This window comes from Hemitrygon akajei, unplaced genomic scaffold (assembly GCF_048418815.1).
Source record: "Hemitrygon akajei unplaced genomic scaffold, sHemAka1.3 Scf000095, whole genome shotgun sequence".
Lineage (NCBI taxonomy): Eukaryota > Metazoa > Chordata > Chondrichthyes > Myliobatiformes > Dasyatidae > Hemitrygon > Hemitrygon akajei.
The window spans coordinates 2,175,263-2,195,486 of NW_027331981.1; the positions used below are offsets into that span (position 1 = coordinate 2,175,263).

Genomic DNA, 20,224 nt, shown 5'->3' on the forward strand with positions numbered 1-20,224 from the left:
AGAGTTCCTCCTGCATTTTGTGTGTGTGCGTTTCTATATTTCCAGCAACAGCAGAATCTCCTGTGTTTCCAAACTGCATTTGTAAGAATGTTCTCCTTCGGCATTAGACATGCGGAAAGGTTGCTGTTATTAAGTACATTGTTTATGGGAGCTGTATTTTTGCGTTAAAAGAGCTGCTGAGTTTTCTACACAATAAAAAACCTGAGGTATAGGCATGGAACCGGAGCTTGCAGAAACTTTTAATGGCACCGTGATTACCCAGAATGCTCTGCGTCACAATTTTCGCCGTCACTGAAGCACCGATCGAATACGCAGGCGTCAGGATTGCGGGTGCTCCCGAATATCGCGCATGCGCAGTACACAAAAGGCCTCAGGATTTCGGCTCCAGGTAAGAAAGAAATCGTGGCGCGTTCTTTCAGCCCCGAATTCGGGGCAATTGCTCTGGATTCCGGACCACCGTAACCCCGGGACAGTTCTGTTCTTTTCCCTCTCTCTCAGCCCCGGGGAGCTTCCAGTTGATGAGGGAGTGGGAACCGATGAGCTGAGCTCCAGCTTTCTGAATGCAAGGATTAGGAACTCGGAGAAAGGGAACAAAATCTTTTACATCACCAAATGAGAAAATCACCTTTGTTCTACCTCCAATCACAAACAAGAGAAAATGTGCAGACATTGAAAATCCAAGCAACACATCCAAAATGCTGGAGGAACTCAGAATTAGTATTCTTTCCCATAGATGCTGTCTGGCCTGCTGAGTTCCTCCAGCATTTTATGTGTATTGCTTGTTCTATCTCCTGTTGTTCTGAACTTTTGTACCGGTGAGAACATGTTTTGATCCATTCTGTCTGGGTACATAATGATATCAAACACTTTTGCCCTGGGCAACAAGTATCTTTCACATCACAAAGCTGCCAGACTCCAGTCAGTGCCCTTCCCATCATATTCACTGGCATTGCCAACAATGAGTTCAACACCGTCAGGTGGAGGGTTCAGGGGAAATATTTATGTACAATACAGAAACTGGTGTTACCTGTGAGTATTGTGGCGATGCAGAAGTTGTTGGAGAATTTGCAAGTGGGAGGAAGTGGAGTGATACTTGGAAATCTGACTTTTTAAATCATCATTTAGCAAGCAAATCAGATATGGATGGTGTGCAAAAGCTGGAGTGAGAAAATCCTTCATTATCCTCTGCAGTCCTGCTGCACAGGCTGTGTGAGAGTGCAGATGAACTCAATCAAACCTAGAGGAGATCAAAGTTCTGATTAACAGTGTTTTGCTAGCTGTTAAAATAAATACCTCTCTATTTAAAATTCAGTGTACACATGTTGTCAGTGGGTAAAAATTGCACAGCACAAGATTTTTCGACATTACAAATTAGAGGGGACATTGGTGGGAAGGTGGGGAGACCTCCAGTGCCCCTGATGCCCTCACCTACAAATTGTGCATCTAGCTGCAGCTTGTAGCCCTGAACGTCAGGGAGTTGGAACTTGAAATGCATGAATTCCAGATCATCCGGGAGTTGGAGGGGCTGATAGATATGACAAGAAGAGAGATGAGTTGCACCCAAGGTGCAGGACACGGAACTACGTGACAGTCAGGAAGGGGATAGAGGTTAAATAGCCATCACAGAGTACTCTTCTGGCCATCCCCTGTAACAACAGGTAGAACACTTTAGAAACTGTTAAGGGGGATTACCTCACAGAGGAATGTCAAAGGGCTGATAGCTGATTTGCTTGTTAGGGAATTAAAACTAACAAAGGTCTAAGATCCTAGTGGTAAGGCTTGCTAGTGCTAGTGTTTGCTGGGGGGGTGGTGGTTAAACTAAAGTGGAGTCAGAATGCCAGAACAGACAGTGGAGAGGGTGAATTGAAATGACTGATACCCTTCGTATATCTGAGGAGTAGAAATCTTTACATTACTTCTCTATCTAAATGTGCAATGTGTAATATATAGTAATTATAGTAAGGACAGTCAATCCAATTGTATCAGCATAAACTAATCAGTCTGATAACTTGGTGGAAGAAGCTGTCCCAGAGCCTGTAGAGCCTGGCTTTTATGTTGTGATACCGTTTCCCGGATGGTGGCAGCTGGAACAGTTTGTGGTTGGGGTGATCCTTCGGGCCTTTTTGCGCAACTGTCTTTGTAAATGTCCTGAAGAGTGGAAAGTTCACATCTGCATTTAAAGGTAAAATTTTGAGGGTACAGAATCTTTATGTTCCTGTTATATTATCAATGGATAATATAACCCGGTTACTTAGTATAATTCATTTGGCACAAAAAAGAGAGGAAATGAGTGTGGCAGTTGCTTTGGATGCAGAAAAAGCATTTGATAGATTGGAATGGGATTTTTTATTTAAGGTATTGGAAAAATATGAGTTAGGAAAATCTTTTATACAATGGATTAAAACCTTAAATACTAATCCTCAAGCTAAAGTAGTTACAAATGGTCAGATTTCAACACCATTTTGCTTAACGATGTCAACTGGACAAGGCTGCCCATTATCACCTGCTTTATTTGTATTGGCAATAGAACCATTAGCTGAATTAATTAGAACAGAATTAGACATTGGGGGCTTTACCGTTGATCAAGAGGAATATAAGATTAATGTATTTGTTGATGATGTTTTGATTTATTTAACAAACCCATTGCAATCTTTGCAAAGATTATCTTTTAGATTGGAAGAATATGGGAAAGTATCAGGGTATAAAGTAAATTGGGATAAAAGTGAAATTTTACCCCTTACCAAAGGAAATTATAATCAATGTTGATTAGTAACTCAATTTTGATGGTCAATAAATGAGATAAAATATTTAGGTATTAGAGTTGATAATGATGTAAAAAAAATTATATAAACAAAATTATTTGCCATTATTAAAAAAAATAAAAGAGGATCTTGATAAATGGATGATGTTACCAATAACATTAATAGGTAGAGTTAATGCTGTAAAAATGAATATATTTCCTAGATTGCAATATGTATTTCAAACTTTACCAATACAATTACCTCAGAAGTATTTTCAAGAACTGAATAAATATGTAAGGAAATTTCTTTGGAAAGGAAAGATGTCAAGAATATCATTGGAAAAATTGATATGTAAATTTGATTTAGGAGGGTTACAACTTCCAAATTTTAAGAATTATTATAAAGCAAATCAACTTTGATTTATTGCGTCTTTTTTTGATGAAGAAAACCCGGCATGGATTAGAATAGAATTAGATAAGATAGGAGAAAACATACCAGAAGATTTTATATATAAATGGGAATCCAAATGGATACGGGGGAAAAAAATCTCCTATATTAAGACACTTGATTGATTTATGGAATAAGGTAAATATGGACAATGAGATAAAGAAATCTCTATTAGCAAAAAGAACTTTAATTCAAAATAGGCTTATTCCTTTTACAATGGATAATAAACTTTTACATAATTGGTTCCAAAAGGGGATTAAATATATAGATGTGTGTTTTGAAGAACGTATATTGATGTGGTTTGATCAATTAAAAAATAAATATAAAATATCAAATAACACTCTTTTCTGTTATTTGCAATTAAAGGCTTATTTACGAGAAAAGTCGGGTCAAACAATGTTGATGCCAAAATCTAGTGAAATAGAAATATTAATTCAAAAAGGAAAGATTAAAAAATTTACATATTGTATGTATAATTTGATTCAAAAACAGACAATTAAATCAGGAATTCATAAATCAAGACAAAAATGGGAATCTGATTTGAATGTTAAAATTGATGGAAAAAACTGGTCAAGATTATGTTCTGATAGTATGAGAAATACAATAAATGTTTGACAGATTAATACAATATAATTTTTTACATCAATTATATATAACACCACAGAAAATAAATAGATTAAATTCAAATATGTCTGACCAATGTTTTCGATGTAATCAAGAAATTGGTACTTTTTTACATTCTACTTGGTCTTGTTTTAAAATTCAACCATTTTGGATAAATCTAAGACTTTTATTGGAAAAAATTACTGGAGTACAACTACCACATAGTCCAGTATTATTTTTATTAGGAGACATTGAAGGGACAATACCGAAACTTAAATTGAATAAGTGTCAGAAAAAATTTATAAAAATTGCATTGGCAGTAGCCAAAAAAGTTATCGCAGTTACTTGGAAATCTGATTTATATTTAACTATGGATTGTTGGAATAATGAAATACATAGTTGTATTCCACTTGAAAAAATTACATACAATCTAAGAAATGAGTATGATATATTTTTGAAAATTTGGCTCCCATACCGACAAAAGATAGGATTAAATACATAGGTCCTTTGAAGATAAAATTATAAAGTGATTGGGGAAAGTAAAAATAAATATTAAAATTATTTTGAACTCCATGGAGCATGTGGGGATCCTCCGATATCCAGGCAATCTTTCTCTCTTTTTTTTTCTTTCTTTAGATAAGGGTTAAGGGGAGGGTTAATATTATTTTTCTCACTATTTTATCGTCACATTTATTTTTTGTAATTTTCTAAAATTTTAATAAATACAAAAAACACAACTTCACGTGGAAAATCTTCAAAAAAGCGAATGTCTGAATTCAGATACTGAAAAGATTTTTTTTTCTCACAAGCTTAATAATACGTTCTTTGTCTCTGAAATGGAGAAAACGCACAACAATATGTCTGTTTTTACCTTGATCCAAAAATTTTAAAGTGCCGATTCTGTGAGCCATTTTGATATCTGAAGGCTGTCAGCAAACCTCTGGAAATAAAGACTGAAGCATTTTTTGCGAAATAATCCAGTGTGTCGGCCAATTCTGATTTCTCTTTTAATCCAACAATTCGAATATTGTTCCGATGTGATCGAGCTTCAAGATCAATGATCCGTTGTTGGGCTTTTTCCAAACGAGAGGAAAGGTCCAAAGTACTTAGACTAACCTCTTTAAGATCAAGGCTCAAAGAGTCGACTTTTCCTTCGAATTTCTCTTTTAGTTGAGTTATCTCAATGCTGATATTGCTGATTTGAGATTTTAGTCTCTTTACCCAGGAGTGGGTTCCTCCGAGAATTCGTCAGTTTTCTTAATTTTCCCATTGCCCAGGTCCGTATTTCTTATGGCGCTTCTGAGAGTGGCCATAATTATATCTGATCCGACTGAATAAAGTTGAAATTTCTAAGTATAAATCAGAAAAGGGAGAGATTAAAGACGGACAAGAAGCGGCTGTGTCCGACATGTCCATAGCTGGGAGGCGGAGTCCCCTAGAGGAACAAATGTGTAGGTAGATCACAGACCATGCCAAGAAACAAAGGTTGATATGGTAAGCGATTTTAACTTTCCAAATATTGACTGTGTCTCCCATCCTGCAAAAGGACTAGCTGGGGTAGAATTTGGCAAATGTGTCCTTAATCAGTATGTAGAATTCCCAACATAGAAGTGTGCAATATGCTATTACGGAATGATCCAGGGCTAGTGACAGAAATTAGTGTATGGGAACACTTTGTATTTAGTGATCATAATGCCATGAGATTCCAAGTAAATATGGAAAAAAGAGAGGTCTGGGACACAGGTTGAGATTCTACATAGGAGAAAGGTCAATTTGGATGTTAACAGAAAGGATCTGAAGAATGGACTGGGTCAGGATGTTTTCTGTCGAAGGAGTACTTGGTAAATGGGAGTCCTTCAGCAGTGGAATTTTGAATCTGTGGAGTTTGTATGTGCCTGCAAAATTAAAAGTTGAAAGGTAACTGGTGCAGGGAACCTTGGTTTTCAAAAGATATGGTGGCCCCGGATATTTTATTCCTGTAAATGCCTCAGACTGGTAGGTGCAACCAAGACTCATTAGTGACTACAAATCATAATTCAGTGCCCTGAGCATACCTGATCTTTATTTTAGTTATAACCATATAACGATTACAGCACGGAAACAGGCCATCTCAGCCCTTCTAGTCTGTGCTGAACGCTTACTCTCACTTAGTCCCACTGACCCACACTCAGCCCAAAACCCTCCATCCCTTTCCTGCCCATATACCTATACAATTTTACTTTAAATGACAATACCGAATGTGCCTCTACCACTTCTACTAGAAGCTCGTTCCACACAACTACCACTCTCTGAGTAAAGAGATTCCCCCTTGTGTTACCCTGAAACTTTTGCCACCTGACTCTCAAATCATGTCCTCTTCCTTGAATTTGTCCTACTCTCAATGGAAAAAGCCTATCCACGTCAACTCAATCTATCCCCCTCATTATTTTAAATACCTCTATCAAGTCCCCCCTCAACCTTCTACTCTCCAAAGAATAAAGACCTAACTTGTTAAACCTTTCCCTGTAACATAGGTGCTGAAACCCAGGTAACATTCTAGTAAATCTTCTCTGTCTCTCTCTATTTTGTTAACATCTTTCCTATAATTTTGTGACCAGAACTGTACACAATACTCCAAATTTGGCCTTACCAATGCCTTGTACAACTTTAACATTACATCCCAACTCCTATACTCAATGCTCTGATTTATAAAGGCCAGCATACCAAAAGCTTTCTTCACCACCCTATCCACATGACATTCCACCTTCAGGGAACTATGCACCATTATTCCTAGATCACTCTGTTCTACTGCATTCTTCAATGCCCTACCATTTACCATGTATGACCTATTTGGATTATTCCTACCAAAATGTAGCACTTCACACTTATCAGCATTAAACTCCATCTGCCATTGTTCTGCCCACTCTTCTACCTGGCCTAAATCTCTCTGCATACTTTGAAAACTTACTTCATTATCCACAATGCCACCTACTTTAGTATCATCTGCATACTTACTAATCCAATTTACCACCCCATCATCCAGATCATTAGTGTATATGACAAACAACATTGGACCCAATACAGATCCCTGAAGCACAGCACTAGTCACCGGCCTCCAACCTGACAGTTATCCACCACTACTGTCTGGCACCTCCCGTGTGGGACATTGTCAAAGGCCTTACTGAAGTCCATATAGACAACATCCACTGCTTTACCCTCGTCAACTTTCCTCGTAACCTCTTCAAAAAATTCAATAAGATTTGTCAAATATGACCTTCCACGCTCAAATTCCTGCTGTCTATTCCTAATCAGACCCTGTCTATCCAGATAATTATACATACCATCTCTAAGAATACTTTCCATTAAATTACCCACCACTGACGTCAAACTGACAGCCCTATAATTGCTAGGTTTACTCTTGGAACCCTTTTTAAACAATGGAACCACATGGGCAATACGCCAATCCTCCGGCACCATCCCCGTTTCTAATGACATTTGAAATATTTCTGTCAGAGCCCCTACTGTTTCTACACTAAGTTTCCTCAACGTCCCAGGGAATATCCTGTCAGGATCCGGAGATTGTTGTCTTCTGTTGGTTTCTAAAACTTTCCAATCATTTTTGTACTATTATTTACCCTCCCTTTGGCATTTATGTTGGCTTTGGCTTCTCATTTCAGTCATGGTTGTGTCCCCCTGCCTTTCCAATGCTTCCACTTCTTTGGGATGTATTGATCACTCAGCGCCCGAATTGATCCAAGAAACTCCAGCCATTACTGCTCCATCGTCATTCCTACCAGTCTCCCCTTCCAATCAAGTTTGGCCAGCTTCTCTGTCATAGGGACATGGAGAAGTTCCATGCAACAGGCCATTTGGCCCGTCCAGACAATGCTGAAGATTTTTAAACTCTCTGATGCAACATCCTACACTGGGATCACAGCCCTTCATACCCCTACCACCCAGGTACCCATCCAAACTCCACTTAAATGCTGAAATTGAGCTGGCATGAACCACTTGTGCTGGCATCTCATTCCACACTCACAACCATTTCAGTGAAGGGTTTTTCCACATGTTCCCCTTGAATTTTCACCTTCCCCACTTACCCATGACCTCTGGTTATCATCACATCCATCCTAAGTGGAAACAATTGCTTGCTTTTACCCTATCTGTACCCTCACAATTGTGTATGCTTTGAACAAATCCTCAAAGCAATGTATAATTTCCTTGATTATGTTTAGAACCGTTTTTAGGTGTATAAGATGATGAGGGGCATTGATCATGTGGATAGGCAGAGGCTTTTTCCCAGGGCTGAAGTGGCTAACACGAGGGGACAGAATTTTAGGTTGCTTGAAAATGTGTGCCAAGGGGATGTCGGGGGTAAGTTTTTCACACAGAGAGTGGTGGGTGTGTGGAATGCACTGCCAGCAGCGGTGGTGGAAGTGAATACAATAGGGTCTTTTATGACACCCTTAGACAGGTACATGGAGCTTAGAAAAATAGAGGGCTATGCATTAGGGAAATTCTAGGCAGTTTCCAGAGTAGGTTACATGGTCGGCACAACTTTGTGGGCTGAAGGGCCTGTAATATGTTGTAGACTTCTATGTTCTATGTTAAACAGCGAAACATAGAAAACCTACAGCCTTTGGCCCACAAAGTTGTGCCGTACATGTGCCTAACTTAGAAATTACTAGGCTTACCTATAGCCCTCTATTTTACTAAGCTCCATGTACCTATCTAAAAGCCTCTTAATATACCCTATCGTATCCGCCTCCACCACTGTTGTCGCACACACTCACCACTCTCTGAGTAAAAAACTTACCGCTGACATCTCCTCTGTACCGACTCCACAGCATCTTGAACATGTGTCCTCTTGTGGCAGCTATTTCAGACCTGGCAAAAAGCCTCTGACTATCCACACGATCAATGCCTCTCATCATCTTGTACAACTCTATCAGGTCACCTCTCAGCCTCATTTGCTCCAAGGAGAAAGGGCCGAGTTCACTCAACCTATTCTTATAAGGCTTGCTCCCCAATCCTGGCAACATCCTTGTAAATCTCTTCTGCACCCTTTGTATGGCTTCAACATCCTTCCTGTAGTGAGGTGACCAGAACTGAGCACAGCACACCAAGTGGGGTCTGACCAGGGTGCTATATAGCTGCAACATTGCCTCTTAGCTCCCAAATTCAGTTCCATGATTGATGAAGGCCAATACACCATACACCTTCTTAACAACACAGTCAACCTGCGCAGCTGCTTTGAGTGTCCTATGGATTCGGACCCCAAGATCCCTCTGATCCTTCACACTGCCAAGAGTCTTACCATTAATACTATATTCTGCCATCATATTTGACCTGCCAAAATAAACCATTTCACACTTCTCTGAGTTGAACTCCATCTGTCACTTCTCAGCCCAGTTTTGCATCCTATCCATGTCCCACTGTAACCTCTGACAGCCCTCCACACTATCCATAACACCTCCAACCTTTGTGTCATCAACAAACTTACTAACCCATCCCTCCACTTCCTCATCCAGGTCATTTATAAAAATCACAAAGAGTAGTGGTCCCAGAACAGATCCCCGATGCACAACACTGGTCACCGACCTCCATGCAGAATATGACCCACCTACAACTACTCTTTGCCTTGTGTCATTCATTGAAACAACATTGGCTGTTCTCCAATCCTCTTGTACATCCCCCCATCACCAAGGATAATTTAATTATCTCTGCTAGGGATCCCGACAATTTCTGCACTTGCCTCCTGTAGGGTCCGAGGGAGCACCTTGTCATGCCCTGGAAATTTATCCACTCTCATCTGCCTCAGGACAGCAAACATCTCCTGTTCTTTAATTTGTACAGGGACCAGGATTTTAATGCTGCTTTTCCAAACATACCCATAGACCCTGTGTCCATCTCCTGAGTAAATAGAGGTAAAAAAAATTAAGATCTCCTCCATCTGCTTTGGTTCCACACGTGGGTTGCCATTCCGGTCTTCCAGATTGCCTTGCAATCCTTCTGCTCTTACTCTATATCTGGAATCCCTGAGGATTATCCTCCATCTTTTCTGCGAGGGGAATCTCATGCCTTCTTTTAGCCATCCTGATTTATTTCTTATGTGTTCTCTTGCATTTCTTATACTCCGTAACAACCTGCCTGCCTATCCCTGTTATACAACTCCATTTTGTCCTTCACCAGGGTCTCAAAATCTCTTGAAATCCAAGGTTCCCTACAGTTTCTATCTGTATCTTTTATTCTGACAAGCACATACCCACATTGTACTTTCAGAATTTCACTTTGAGGGCCTCTCATTTACCAAACACACCTTTGCCATAAAGCAGCCTGTCCCAGTCCACAGTTGCCAAATCCTAGTGTTATAATTCCAGGTGTTGATCCATGCACTGAACACATCCGCCTTTCCTACGCTGCTCCTTGTATTGAGATATACAGGGTTCAGCATATTCACTGCACCATGCTCAACGTTTTTCATTCCTGACTTTGTCTGAGGTCTGAACAACATCTGTCTCCAAAACCCCTCCACTATCTGTTCTGTTATTCAGGCTCCCATTCCCCCTGAGACTTTGGTTTAAACATCCATCCCCTACCCCCACCTCCCACCATGCAGCACTATCACCCCTTTGGGTTTCATCTCCCAGATCAATAAAAAGGAGGTGCATACCAGGTACAGGCAGATAGGAACAAATGGGGTACTTATGAAGTACAGTGAATTCAAGTGAACACTTATGAAAGAAATAAATGAAGGCAAGAGTTTACCCCAGCAGAGAAGATGAAGGAGAATCCTCAGGGATTCTGCAGATATGTTCAGAGCAAAAAAATTGCAAGGAAAAAAATAAATCCTGTGGAAGATCAGAATGGTAATCCATATGAAGAGACAAAATATATGGGGGATATTTTAAATATTATCTTTGCATCTGTATTTACTCAGGAGATGGTCACAGAGTCTATAGAAGTGAGGCAAAGCAGCATCAACTCCATGGACCTTGTACAGTTTACAGAGGTGGAGGTGTTTGCTGTCCTAAGGAAAATTGCCATGGATAAATCCCCAGGGCCTGACAAGTTGTTACCTGGGGCCCTGTGGAAGTCAAGTGCAGAAATTGTCGGGGCCCAAACACAGATATTTAAATCATCCTTAGTGACAGTTGAGGTACTGGAAGATTGGAGGACAACCAATGTCGATCCGCTGTTCAAGAAAAGCTGTAAAAATAAACTAAGAAATTGTACTTTGGTGAGATTGACATCAGTAGGGGGACAGTTATTGGAATGTGTGTGCAGGAACTGGATATGCAAGTATTTAGATAGATGTGGACTGATTAAGGACAGACAGCATTGCTTTGTGCATGGTAGGTCATGTCTAACCAATCTTACAGAGTCTCTCGAGGAAGTTATCAGGAAAGTTTATGAAGAAAAGGCGGTGGATGTTCTCTACATCAACTTTAGCAAAGCATTTGACAAAGCTTCATATGGGAGGTGGGTCAAGAAGGTTAAGTCACTCAACGTTCAAGATGAGATAGTAAATTGGATCAGACACTGTCTTTGGGAGAAGCTAGAGTGTGGTAGCAGATGATTGCCTTTCTGACTGGTGTGCCACAGGGATCAGTACTGGATCTAGTGTTGTTTGTCATCTATATCAGTAATCTGGATGTTAACATGGTCAGCTGGATCAGCAAATTTGTGGATGAAACCAAGATTGGGCTGTAGTGGACAATGAGGAAGACTACCATGGCTTGCTGATCTGGACCAGCTGGAAAAATGGGTTGAGAAATGGAAAATGGAATTTAATGCAGACAAGTGTGAGGTGTTTTACTGTGGTAGGACCTTCTTACACAGTGACTGGTTGGGCATGGAGGAGTGTTGTAGAGGAAAGGGATCTTGGAATACAGGTCTATATTTCACTGAAAGTGGTGTCACAGTTCGACAGGGACGGAAGGAAAGATTTTGGCACATTGACCTTCGTAAACCAAAGTACTGAGTACAGGAGATGGATGTTATGCTGACATTGTACAAGACATTGGTGAGACCTAGTTTGGAGTATTGTGTGCAGTTTTGGTCTCCAATCTACATGAAAGATGTAAAAGAGGTTGAAAAACTTCAGAGAAAATTCGCAAAGATGTTGCCAGGTCTGGAGGAGATGGATTAGAAGGAAAGATTGAACAGGGCAGGACTTTATTTCTTGGAATGGAGAAGATTAAGGGGAGATTTGATGGAGGTGTACCAACATTATGAAGGGTCTAGATAAGGTAAATGCAGGCTGGCTTTTACCACTGAGATGGTGTGGGACTACAACCAGAGGCCATGGGTTAAGGGTGAAAGGTGAAATGTTAAGGGGAACAAGAGGGGAAACTTCTTCCCGCAGACAGTTATCCAGGTGTGGAATGAGCAGCCAGCACAAGTGGTGCATGCGAGCTCAATTTCAGCATTTAAGAGTTTTGTATAGGTACCTGGATGTTAAGGGTATGGGAGTAGCCAGATTAAATAGTTCAACACAGACTAGATGGGCCAAAGGGCCTGTTTCTGTTGTACTTTTCCATGACTGTGACAAGAACATGAAATAATACTGATATTCATTCAATTCCTCTTAACTGCTGTGGAGACCAACCATTCATCTGGGCAGGGCATGTTAACATTGATTTAAAACTGGCACTTTACATTAACAGTACATGAAAGACATTCTCAGCTGAACGTCAACAAAGGCTATTTCTGTGAGAGTGTTTCAGTTACTGTGGGGCCAGGCACCCATGCAGCTCAGTGGGAACAGGGAATAATACCAGTGGAGAGAGTCAAACTGAGCCAGGTCACAGATTGGAGATGGCAGAAATGCCCGATTCTTGTAGAGACAGGAAGAGCATCAGAGAGATTGATGGTCATTCCAGATCCCATCACCGTGCCCAGTTGGAAGATGATTTCTCTCTCCAACTTGGGTGAAACTTCACTGTAACAGTGTGATGCCAGATCACACCTTGACAACTCAAGTAATCTAATCTGAAATGTTGTCCTACACCCATTGATGGATTTTATAAATCTTTTTTCAGGTTAACAACAACAAGGAATTTATCTGTGGGAATCTTGAACACTGTTTTGCTGTCTCTGTCCATGTATTTAAGAAGTGGAGTGAGGGATTCACTCAATCATCCTTCCTGCTCAGACTGTGGGGAGGGATTCCCTCAATCATCTGACCGACTGGCACACCTGTCATTTTATACATGGGAGAGGCTGCTCACCTTTTCAGACTGTGGGGATTCAATGTCATCTCATGAAGGTACATCAGCAAGTTCACACTGGGACAAGTCCATTCACCTGTTCTGTGGGTGAGAAGGGATTCAGTCAGTCATCCCACCCGTGGGCACACCAGTCAGTTCACACTGGGCAGAGGCTGATCATCTGCTGAATTTGTGGGGAAGGATTCACTCGGTCATGTGACCTAATGACACACCAGCGAGTTCACACTGGGGAGCGGCCGTTCACCTGCTCAGGCTGTGGGAAGGGATTCATTTCCTCATCTCAACTGAAGGGACATCAACGAATTCACACTGGAGAGAGGCCGTTCACCTGCTCAGACTGTGGAAAGGGATTCGTTTGGTCATCCCAACTGAAGGTACATCAGAGAGTTCACACTGGAGAGAGGCCATTCATCTGCTCAGTTTGTGATAAGGGATTCATTTTGTCATCTCACCTACTGAGACACCAGTCAGTTCACACTGGAGTGTGGCCATTCACCTGCTCGGTCTGTGGGAAAGGATTCACTTCGTCATGTCACCTACAGAAACACCAGTCAGTTCACTCGGGAGAGAGGCCATTTGCCTGCTCAGACTGTGGGAAGAGATTCACTCGGTCATCTGAACTGAAGGTACATCAGCGAGTTCACACCCGGGAGAGGCCGTTTACCTGCTCAGACTGTGGGAAGGGATTCACTTTGTCATCTCAGCTACTGAGACACCAGTCAGTTCACACTGGGGAGTGGCCATTCACCTGCTCAGTCTGTGGGAAGGGATTCATTGAATCATCCTCCCTACAGGGACACCAGTCATTTCACACTGGGAAGTGGCGGTTCACCTGCTCAGACTGTGGGAAGGGATTCAATCGGTTATCTCACCTACTGCGACACCAGTCTGTTCACAGTGGGGAGAGGCCGTTCACCTGCTCAGAGTGTGGGAAAGGATTCAGTCAGTATTCCAACCTACAAGCGCACTGGTCTGTTCACACTGGAGAGCGGGCATTCACCTGCTCAGACTGTGGGAAAGGATTCACTTCGTCATCTAAACTGAAGGTACATCAGCGAGTTCACACAGGGGAGAGGCCATTCACCTGCTCAAACTGCGGGAAGGGATTCACACAGTTAGCTAGCCTGCAAGTACACCAGTCAGTTCACACTGGGGAGAGGCCGTTCACCTGCTCAGAGTGTGGGAAGGGATTCACTCTGTCATCTCAACTGAAGGTACATCAGCGAGTTCACACTGGAGAGTGGCCATTCACCTGCTCCGACTGCGGGAAGGGATTCCCTCAGTCATGTCAACTGAAGGTACATCAGAGAATTCACACTGGAGTGAGGCCATTCACCTGTTCAGACTGTGGGAAGGGATTCACTTTGTCATTTCAACTGAAGGTACATCAGAGAGTTCACACCGGAGAGAGGCCGTTCACCTGTTTAGACTGTGGAAAGGGATTCACTGAATCATCTCAACTGAAGGTACATCAGAGAGTTCACACTGGAGAGAGGCCGTTCACTTGCTCAGACTGTGGGAAGGGATTCTCTCTGTCATCTCGTCTACTGACACACCAGTCAGTTCACACCGGGGAGAGGCCGTTCACCTGCTCAGTGTGTGGGAAGGGATTCACTCGGTCCACCGACCTACAGAGACACCAGCGAGTTCACACCGGGTAGAGGCCGTTCACCTGCTGTGATTGTGGGAACCGAATCACTGAGTCAATTAACCTTGTGTAACTCTCGCTTCGGCTAGCAGCTTATTATAGGGGGTGATAGCCCTACAGGCCGGCCAAAAAGAAATCTCGTTTGGGTGGATGCTGTGTGATGTATCCCCTGTTACAGATCAGTACCCCGAAATAACAAACAGTACACAATATGTGATTAAACAATTGAGCTTTAGAATGCTTACTTTGACTATAGGGTTAGTTGAGAAAATAAAGAAAGATAAAGGGCCCACTCTCTCCATTCACGTCTTCGCATCTCTCCCTAGAAAAAGAGCACAAAAATCTCTCTTCCAGATTCACAAGAAAGGACATTTCTTTCATTGGATAGCCCTGCACTCCAAAACCCTGTTATCTCTCGTTGTAACCTAAACATTGCTGTTACAGAGAAACCATTACCTCAGCAGTGAAACATTACAGAGAGGCCATTATGTGAGTAGTGAAACCTTGCAGCATGTTACACATGTGACACACTATCGGGTTCACACTGGGGAGAAAGTTTCAATAAGCTGCATGCTGGATATTTGTCCATCACCGTTGCTGAATGCAATTTTGAGAGTGACTGCCGGTGCTGAACTCTGCAATTATTGCTGCTGCTCACCACACCCAGTTCTGCACCCTGGTCACTGGGCATGGGAGGAGTTCCTTCTGCTGTACATTCACTTTTAATGGGACTGGAGTTTGATATTCTACATAAGTGACAAATAAATCAATTCTATTTTGAACTTTGTCTTTGGTACTTAGTGAGTTCATAACACAACTAGTGTACAGTAGAGAGTCAGCTGAGGCCAGCTGGACCATGCCAGGGATTTTGTTCCACGATAGGCCTTTTGAATCCTCCCCTTTTTTTCACTTCCCGCTCCCCCTGTGGGATAGGTTCCAGTCACCACTCTGTGGGTGAAGAGGTTTCCCTTAAATTTTCTGTAGACTGAAGAAGTCAAACTGACTGCAATTCTGTCTGAGATGTTCTTTGACCGTCAAATCTCTCGGCTGAGGAAGAATGACATTGGGAGCTAATCCCCTTATTCAGGGATCATTTCCACATTATGAGTCATTTTCGCTGCTTCTAAAGGGTTGTTAGAAAGCACCACTGTCCTCTAAACACTGAAAGCAGAATGGGAAACCATTACTTGGATGTTCAATGGAGCAGGGTCAGATACCAAAGGCGGGTCAGCACAGGGCAGAGTTTGGGGCTCTTGTCGTTGGTCTGGGTAAGAACGTATGATGAGGAGAAGGGAATCAGCAGCAGGGCGTGACAACGAATGACAGACTAGCAACATTTGGATGATAATTGGCAGAGAAAATAATTCGCTTGTCTGACTGATGACACAAACAATGCCTGTAGTGAGGTGCCCCATTGGTCGAGGCACATGTGTGTGTTGAGAATGGTTATTTCCATTGAGGGAGTTGTTCCTGCTTGTTTATCCTGTTATGTTATATCTGGATGTTTATTTTAGATTATCCTATCTGCAATGATGTATTGATTATCATATTAATTGTGAGATTCTGTCCCTAACTGGATCAGGCTTGAATTTATGGTGCCTTAATAAAGTTACTGTGGTCATTCATGAGTTTGTATTTTAAAGAAAGATTTTGGTGAATGATATTTGCCACTTGATTGTACCTGCATAAGTAATCAGATTCAGTTAAACTGCTGCAGAATCCCAGAATGTGTTGGATTGTGTCTGGTTTCTCTGCATTTTCTGCTTGTATTGCCTTGTTTGTTTGTATTGTATGTATTTTTTCTTTTTTTTTCTTTTTTGTTCATCATCTTGTTCTGTATTTCTGCAAGGAACCCCTCTGTTTTTAGGAAGAGGTCTCCAAATCTCAGTCAGGTGCTCGATGCTTCCTTGTCAACATCTAGTCTGCTCAGATCGTTGGGATGCCTCCCATGGAGGGTCATACACATTGCACTGGTTAATGCTTTCTTCCCTATAAATGATTTATTTTTCTGAGTTCGCCTCTCATTTAAGTTTTCTGGTCTGTATTTCTTATCACAATTGCATTTACACACATGGAGCATTCAATAATGTTTATTTTTGATAAAAAAATATATACTTAGAAGTTGTATCTGACTGTTGTGTGATTTTTTTTCATGTGTTATTCCTCTTCCTCCTCCTGTCCAAGGTAGTGTCAGTCTAAGTGGGTTTGAGTGTAAATAGTCTTTTCTAAAGTTGTCATTTCAGTTCTTATATATCTTTGTAAATTTTAATGATTGAAATGGGACCAAGGTATCTTCATTAAAAAACGTCTCTGTCAGTATTGATGAAAGAGTTTATTGCCTTTATTGTTTTTATTAACTATTGAGCTCTGCTTGGCAGGTAGTGAGATTCTGTGGCTCTGTTGGTAAAATAAGTAAAATCATTAGAAAGAGGTGGCCTAGGGTTGGAATGTGTAGAATCTCTGTGGGTAGAATTAAGAAACAGCAAATGTAAAAAAAAATCCCTGATGGAAATTGTACAGAGACCTCCTAACAGTAGTAAGTATGTGGTCCACAAGTTACAATGGGAGATAGAAAATGCTTGTCAAAAGGGCAATGTTGCAGTAGTCATGGGGGGTTGTCATGCAGGTGATTGGGAAAATTAGGATGGTGTTTTGGTCTGAAGAGGAGTAATTCCTAGATGCCTACAAGATGCTTTTATAAAGCAGTTCATGTTTGACACAACTTGGGGATCAACTATTCTGGATTGGGTATTGTAATGAACTGGAATTAATTAGGTCACTTATGTTCAAAGAACCCTTAAGGGCAAGTAATTTTAATATGATCAAATTCACCCGACATTAGAGAAGGAGAAACTAAAGTTGGATGTGGAATACAGAGAATTAGAGAGGCATGAGAGAAAAATTGGTCAAAATTGATTTGAAAGGAACACGGTGAAAACAGAGCAACAATGGCTGGAATTTCTGGAAGCAATTTGGAAGGCACAGGATATATACATCACAAAGAGGAGTTAGTATTCTAAAGGTAAGGTGACAGAACCGTGGCTGATGAGAGAAACCAAACACAACATGAAAACCACATACAGGGCATGGAGCTAAAATGACTGGGAAGTTAGAGGTTTGGGAAGCTTTTAAAAACAAATAGCATGCAACTAAAATAATTAAGAAGGAAAAGATGGAATACATAGTTGAGCTGGCCAGTAATATTAAGAGGATACAAGATTTTTCTTCAGGTGGAAGTGGATATCGGACCACTGAGAAATGATGCTGGAGAGGTAGTAATGGGGTGAGGGTGCAAGGTGATGAACTGAATAAGTCTTGTACATCACTCTTAGCTGTCAAAAAACTGGCAGGAATATGGAATACACAGATGTTAGTGGTCAGAATGTGTAAAGTTACGTTACTCGGGAGAAGGTTCTTGGGAAACAGTCTGAAGGTAAATAGGTCATCTGAACCAGATGGTGTACACCCCAGAGATCTGAAAGAGGTGGCTGAAGAGATGTGGAGGCAGTAGCAATGATCTTTTGAGAATCGTGAAAGAAATTATATCCTAAGTAGTTTTTTTTCCTTCACTACTCCCCCTCTCCCAGTTTCACCTATCACCTACCACTTCTTCCACCCCTTTCACCCCAACACTTCTTCCTCTGACTTTTTTCCCCCAGACCTGATTAAGGGTCTTGGCCCGAAACGTCGTCTGTTTACTATTTCCCATATATGCTGCTTGGCCTCCGAGGTTCCACCAACATTTTAGACAATAGACAATAGATGCAGGAGTAGGCCATTTGGCCCTTTGAGCCAGCACTGCCATTCAATGCCATTGTGATCATCCACAATCAGTACCCCGTTCCTGCCTTCTTCTCATATCCCTTGACTCCGCTATCTTTAAGTGCTCTATCTAACTCTTTCTTGAAAGCATCCAGAGAATTGGCCTCCACTGCCTTCTGAGGCAGAGCATTCCATAGAACCGCAACTCCACGAGTGAAAAACTTTTTCCTGAACTCCATTCTAAATTGCCTAGCCCTTATTCTTAAACTGTGTCCTCTGGTTCTGGACTCCCCCAACATCAGGAACATGTTTCCTGCCTCCAGTGTGTCCAGTCCCTTACGTCAACGCTTTAGATGCAGGCATTGAGAATAACATCAGCAAATTTGCTGATGTTACTAAGCTGGGTGGCAGTGTGACATGTGATGAGGATGTTAGGAGAATTCAGGGTGACTTGGATAGGCTGGGTGAGTGGGCAGATACTTAGCAGAAGGCGTTTAATGTGAATAAGTGTGAGGTTATCCACTTTGGGAGTAAGATCAGGAAGGCAGATTATTATCTGAACGGTGTAGAGTTAGGTAAGGGAGAAATACAAAGAGATCTAGGAGTCCTTGTACATCAGTCACTGAAGGTGAATGAGCAAGTGCAGCAGGCAGTGAAGAAGGCTAATGGAATGTTGGTCTTTATTACAAAGGGAATTGAGTACAAGAGCAAGGAAATCCTCTTGCATTTGTACAGGGCCCTGGTGAGACCACACCTGGAGTATTGTGTACAGTTTTGGTCTCCAGGATTAAGGAAGGACATCCTGGCTGTAGAGGAAGTGCAGCGTAGATTCACGAGGTTAATTCCTGGGATGTCTGGACTGTCTTATGCAGAGGGGTTAGAGACTGGGCTTGTACACGCTGGAATTAAGGAGATTGAGAGGGGATCTGATTGAAGCAGATAAGATTATTAAGGGATTGGACAAGATAGTGGCAGGAAATATGTTCCAGATGCTGGGAGAGTCCAGTACCAGAGGGCATGTTTTGAGAATAAGGGGTAGGTCATTTAGGACTGATTTAAGGAAAAACTTCTTCTCCCAGAAAGTTGTGGGGGTCTGGAATGCACTGCCTCGGAAGGTAGTGGAGGCCAATTCTCTGGATGCTTTCAAGAAGGAGCTAGATAGGTATCTTATGGATAGGGGAATCAAGGGATATGGGGACAAGGCAGGAACCAGGTATTGAAAGTAGATGATCAGCCATGATCTCAAAATGGTGGTGCAGGCTCGAAAGGCCGAATGGTCTACTACTGCACCTATTGTCTATTGTCTAATCTTATATGTTTCAATCAGATCCCCTCTCATCCTTTAAATTCCAGTGTACGCAAGCTCAGTCACTCCAATCTTTCAACGTATGACAGTCATGCCATCCCGGGAATCAACCTCGTGAACCTGCGCTGCAGCTGCAGTCCCTCAATAGCAAGAATGTCCTTTCTCAAATTTGGAGACCAAAACTGAACACAATACTCCAGGTGTGGTCTCACCAGGGCCCTGTACAACTGTAGAAGGACCTCTTTGCTCCTACACTCAACAACCGTTGTTATGAAGACCAACATGCCATTAGCTTTCTTCACTGCCTGCTGTACCTATATGCTTACTTTCAGTGACTGATGAACAAGGACACCTAGATCTCGTTGTACTTCCCCTTTTACGAATTTGACACCATTCAGATAGTAATCTGCCTTCCTGTTCTTGCCACCAAAGTGGATAACCTCACATTTATCCACATTAAACTGCATCTGCCATGCATCTGCCCACTCACCCAACCTGTCCATGT

General features: G+C 41.7%; 1 protein-coding gene across 1 annotated transcript; it reads left to right on the top strand.

Moving 5' to 3' along the window:
* Window positions 1-305: 305 nt before the first annotated feature.
* On the top strand, window positions 306-15,713 carry LOC140722970 (uncharacterized). Its single transcript, XM_073037594.1, has 2 exons — window positions 306-388; window positions 12,815-15,713. The coding sequence occupies exon 2, from the start codon at window positions 13,207-13,209 to the stop codon at window positions 14,662-14,664; it is 1,458 nt and encodes a 485-aa protein (XP_072893695.1). The 5' UTR covers window positions 306-388; window positions 12,815-13,206; the 3' UTR covers window positions 14,665-15,713.
* Window positions 15,714-20,224: the final 4,511 nt, after the last annotated feature.

Excerpts from the sequence above, each read along its gene's own strand:
- LOC140722970 (XM_073037594.1), top strand. The coding sequence starts at position 13,207 with ATGACACACCAGCGAGTTCACACTGGGGAGCGGCCGTTCACCTGCTCA.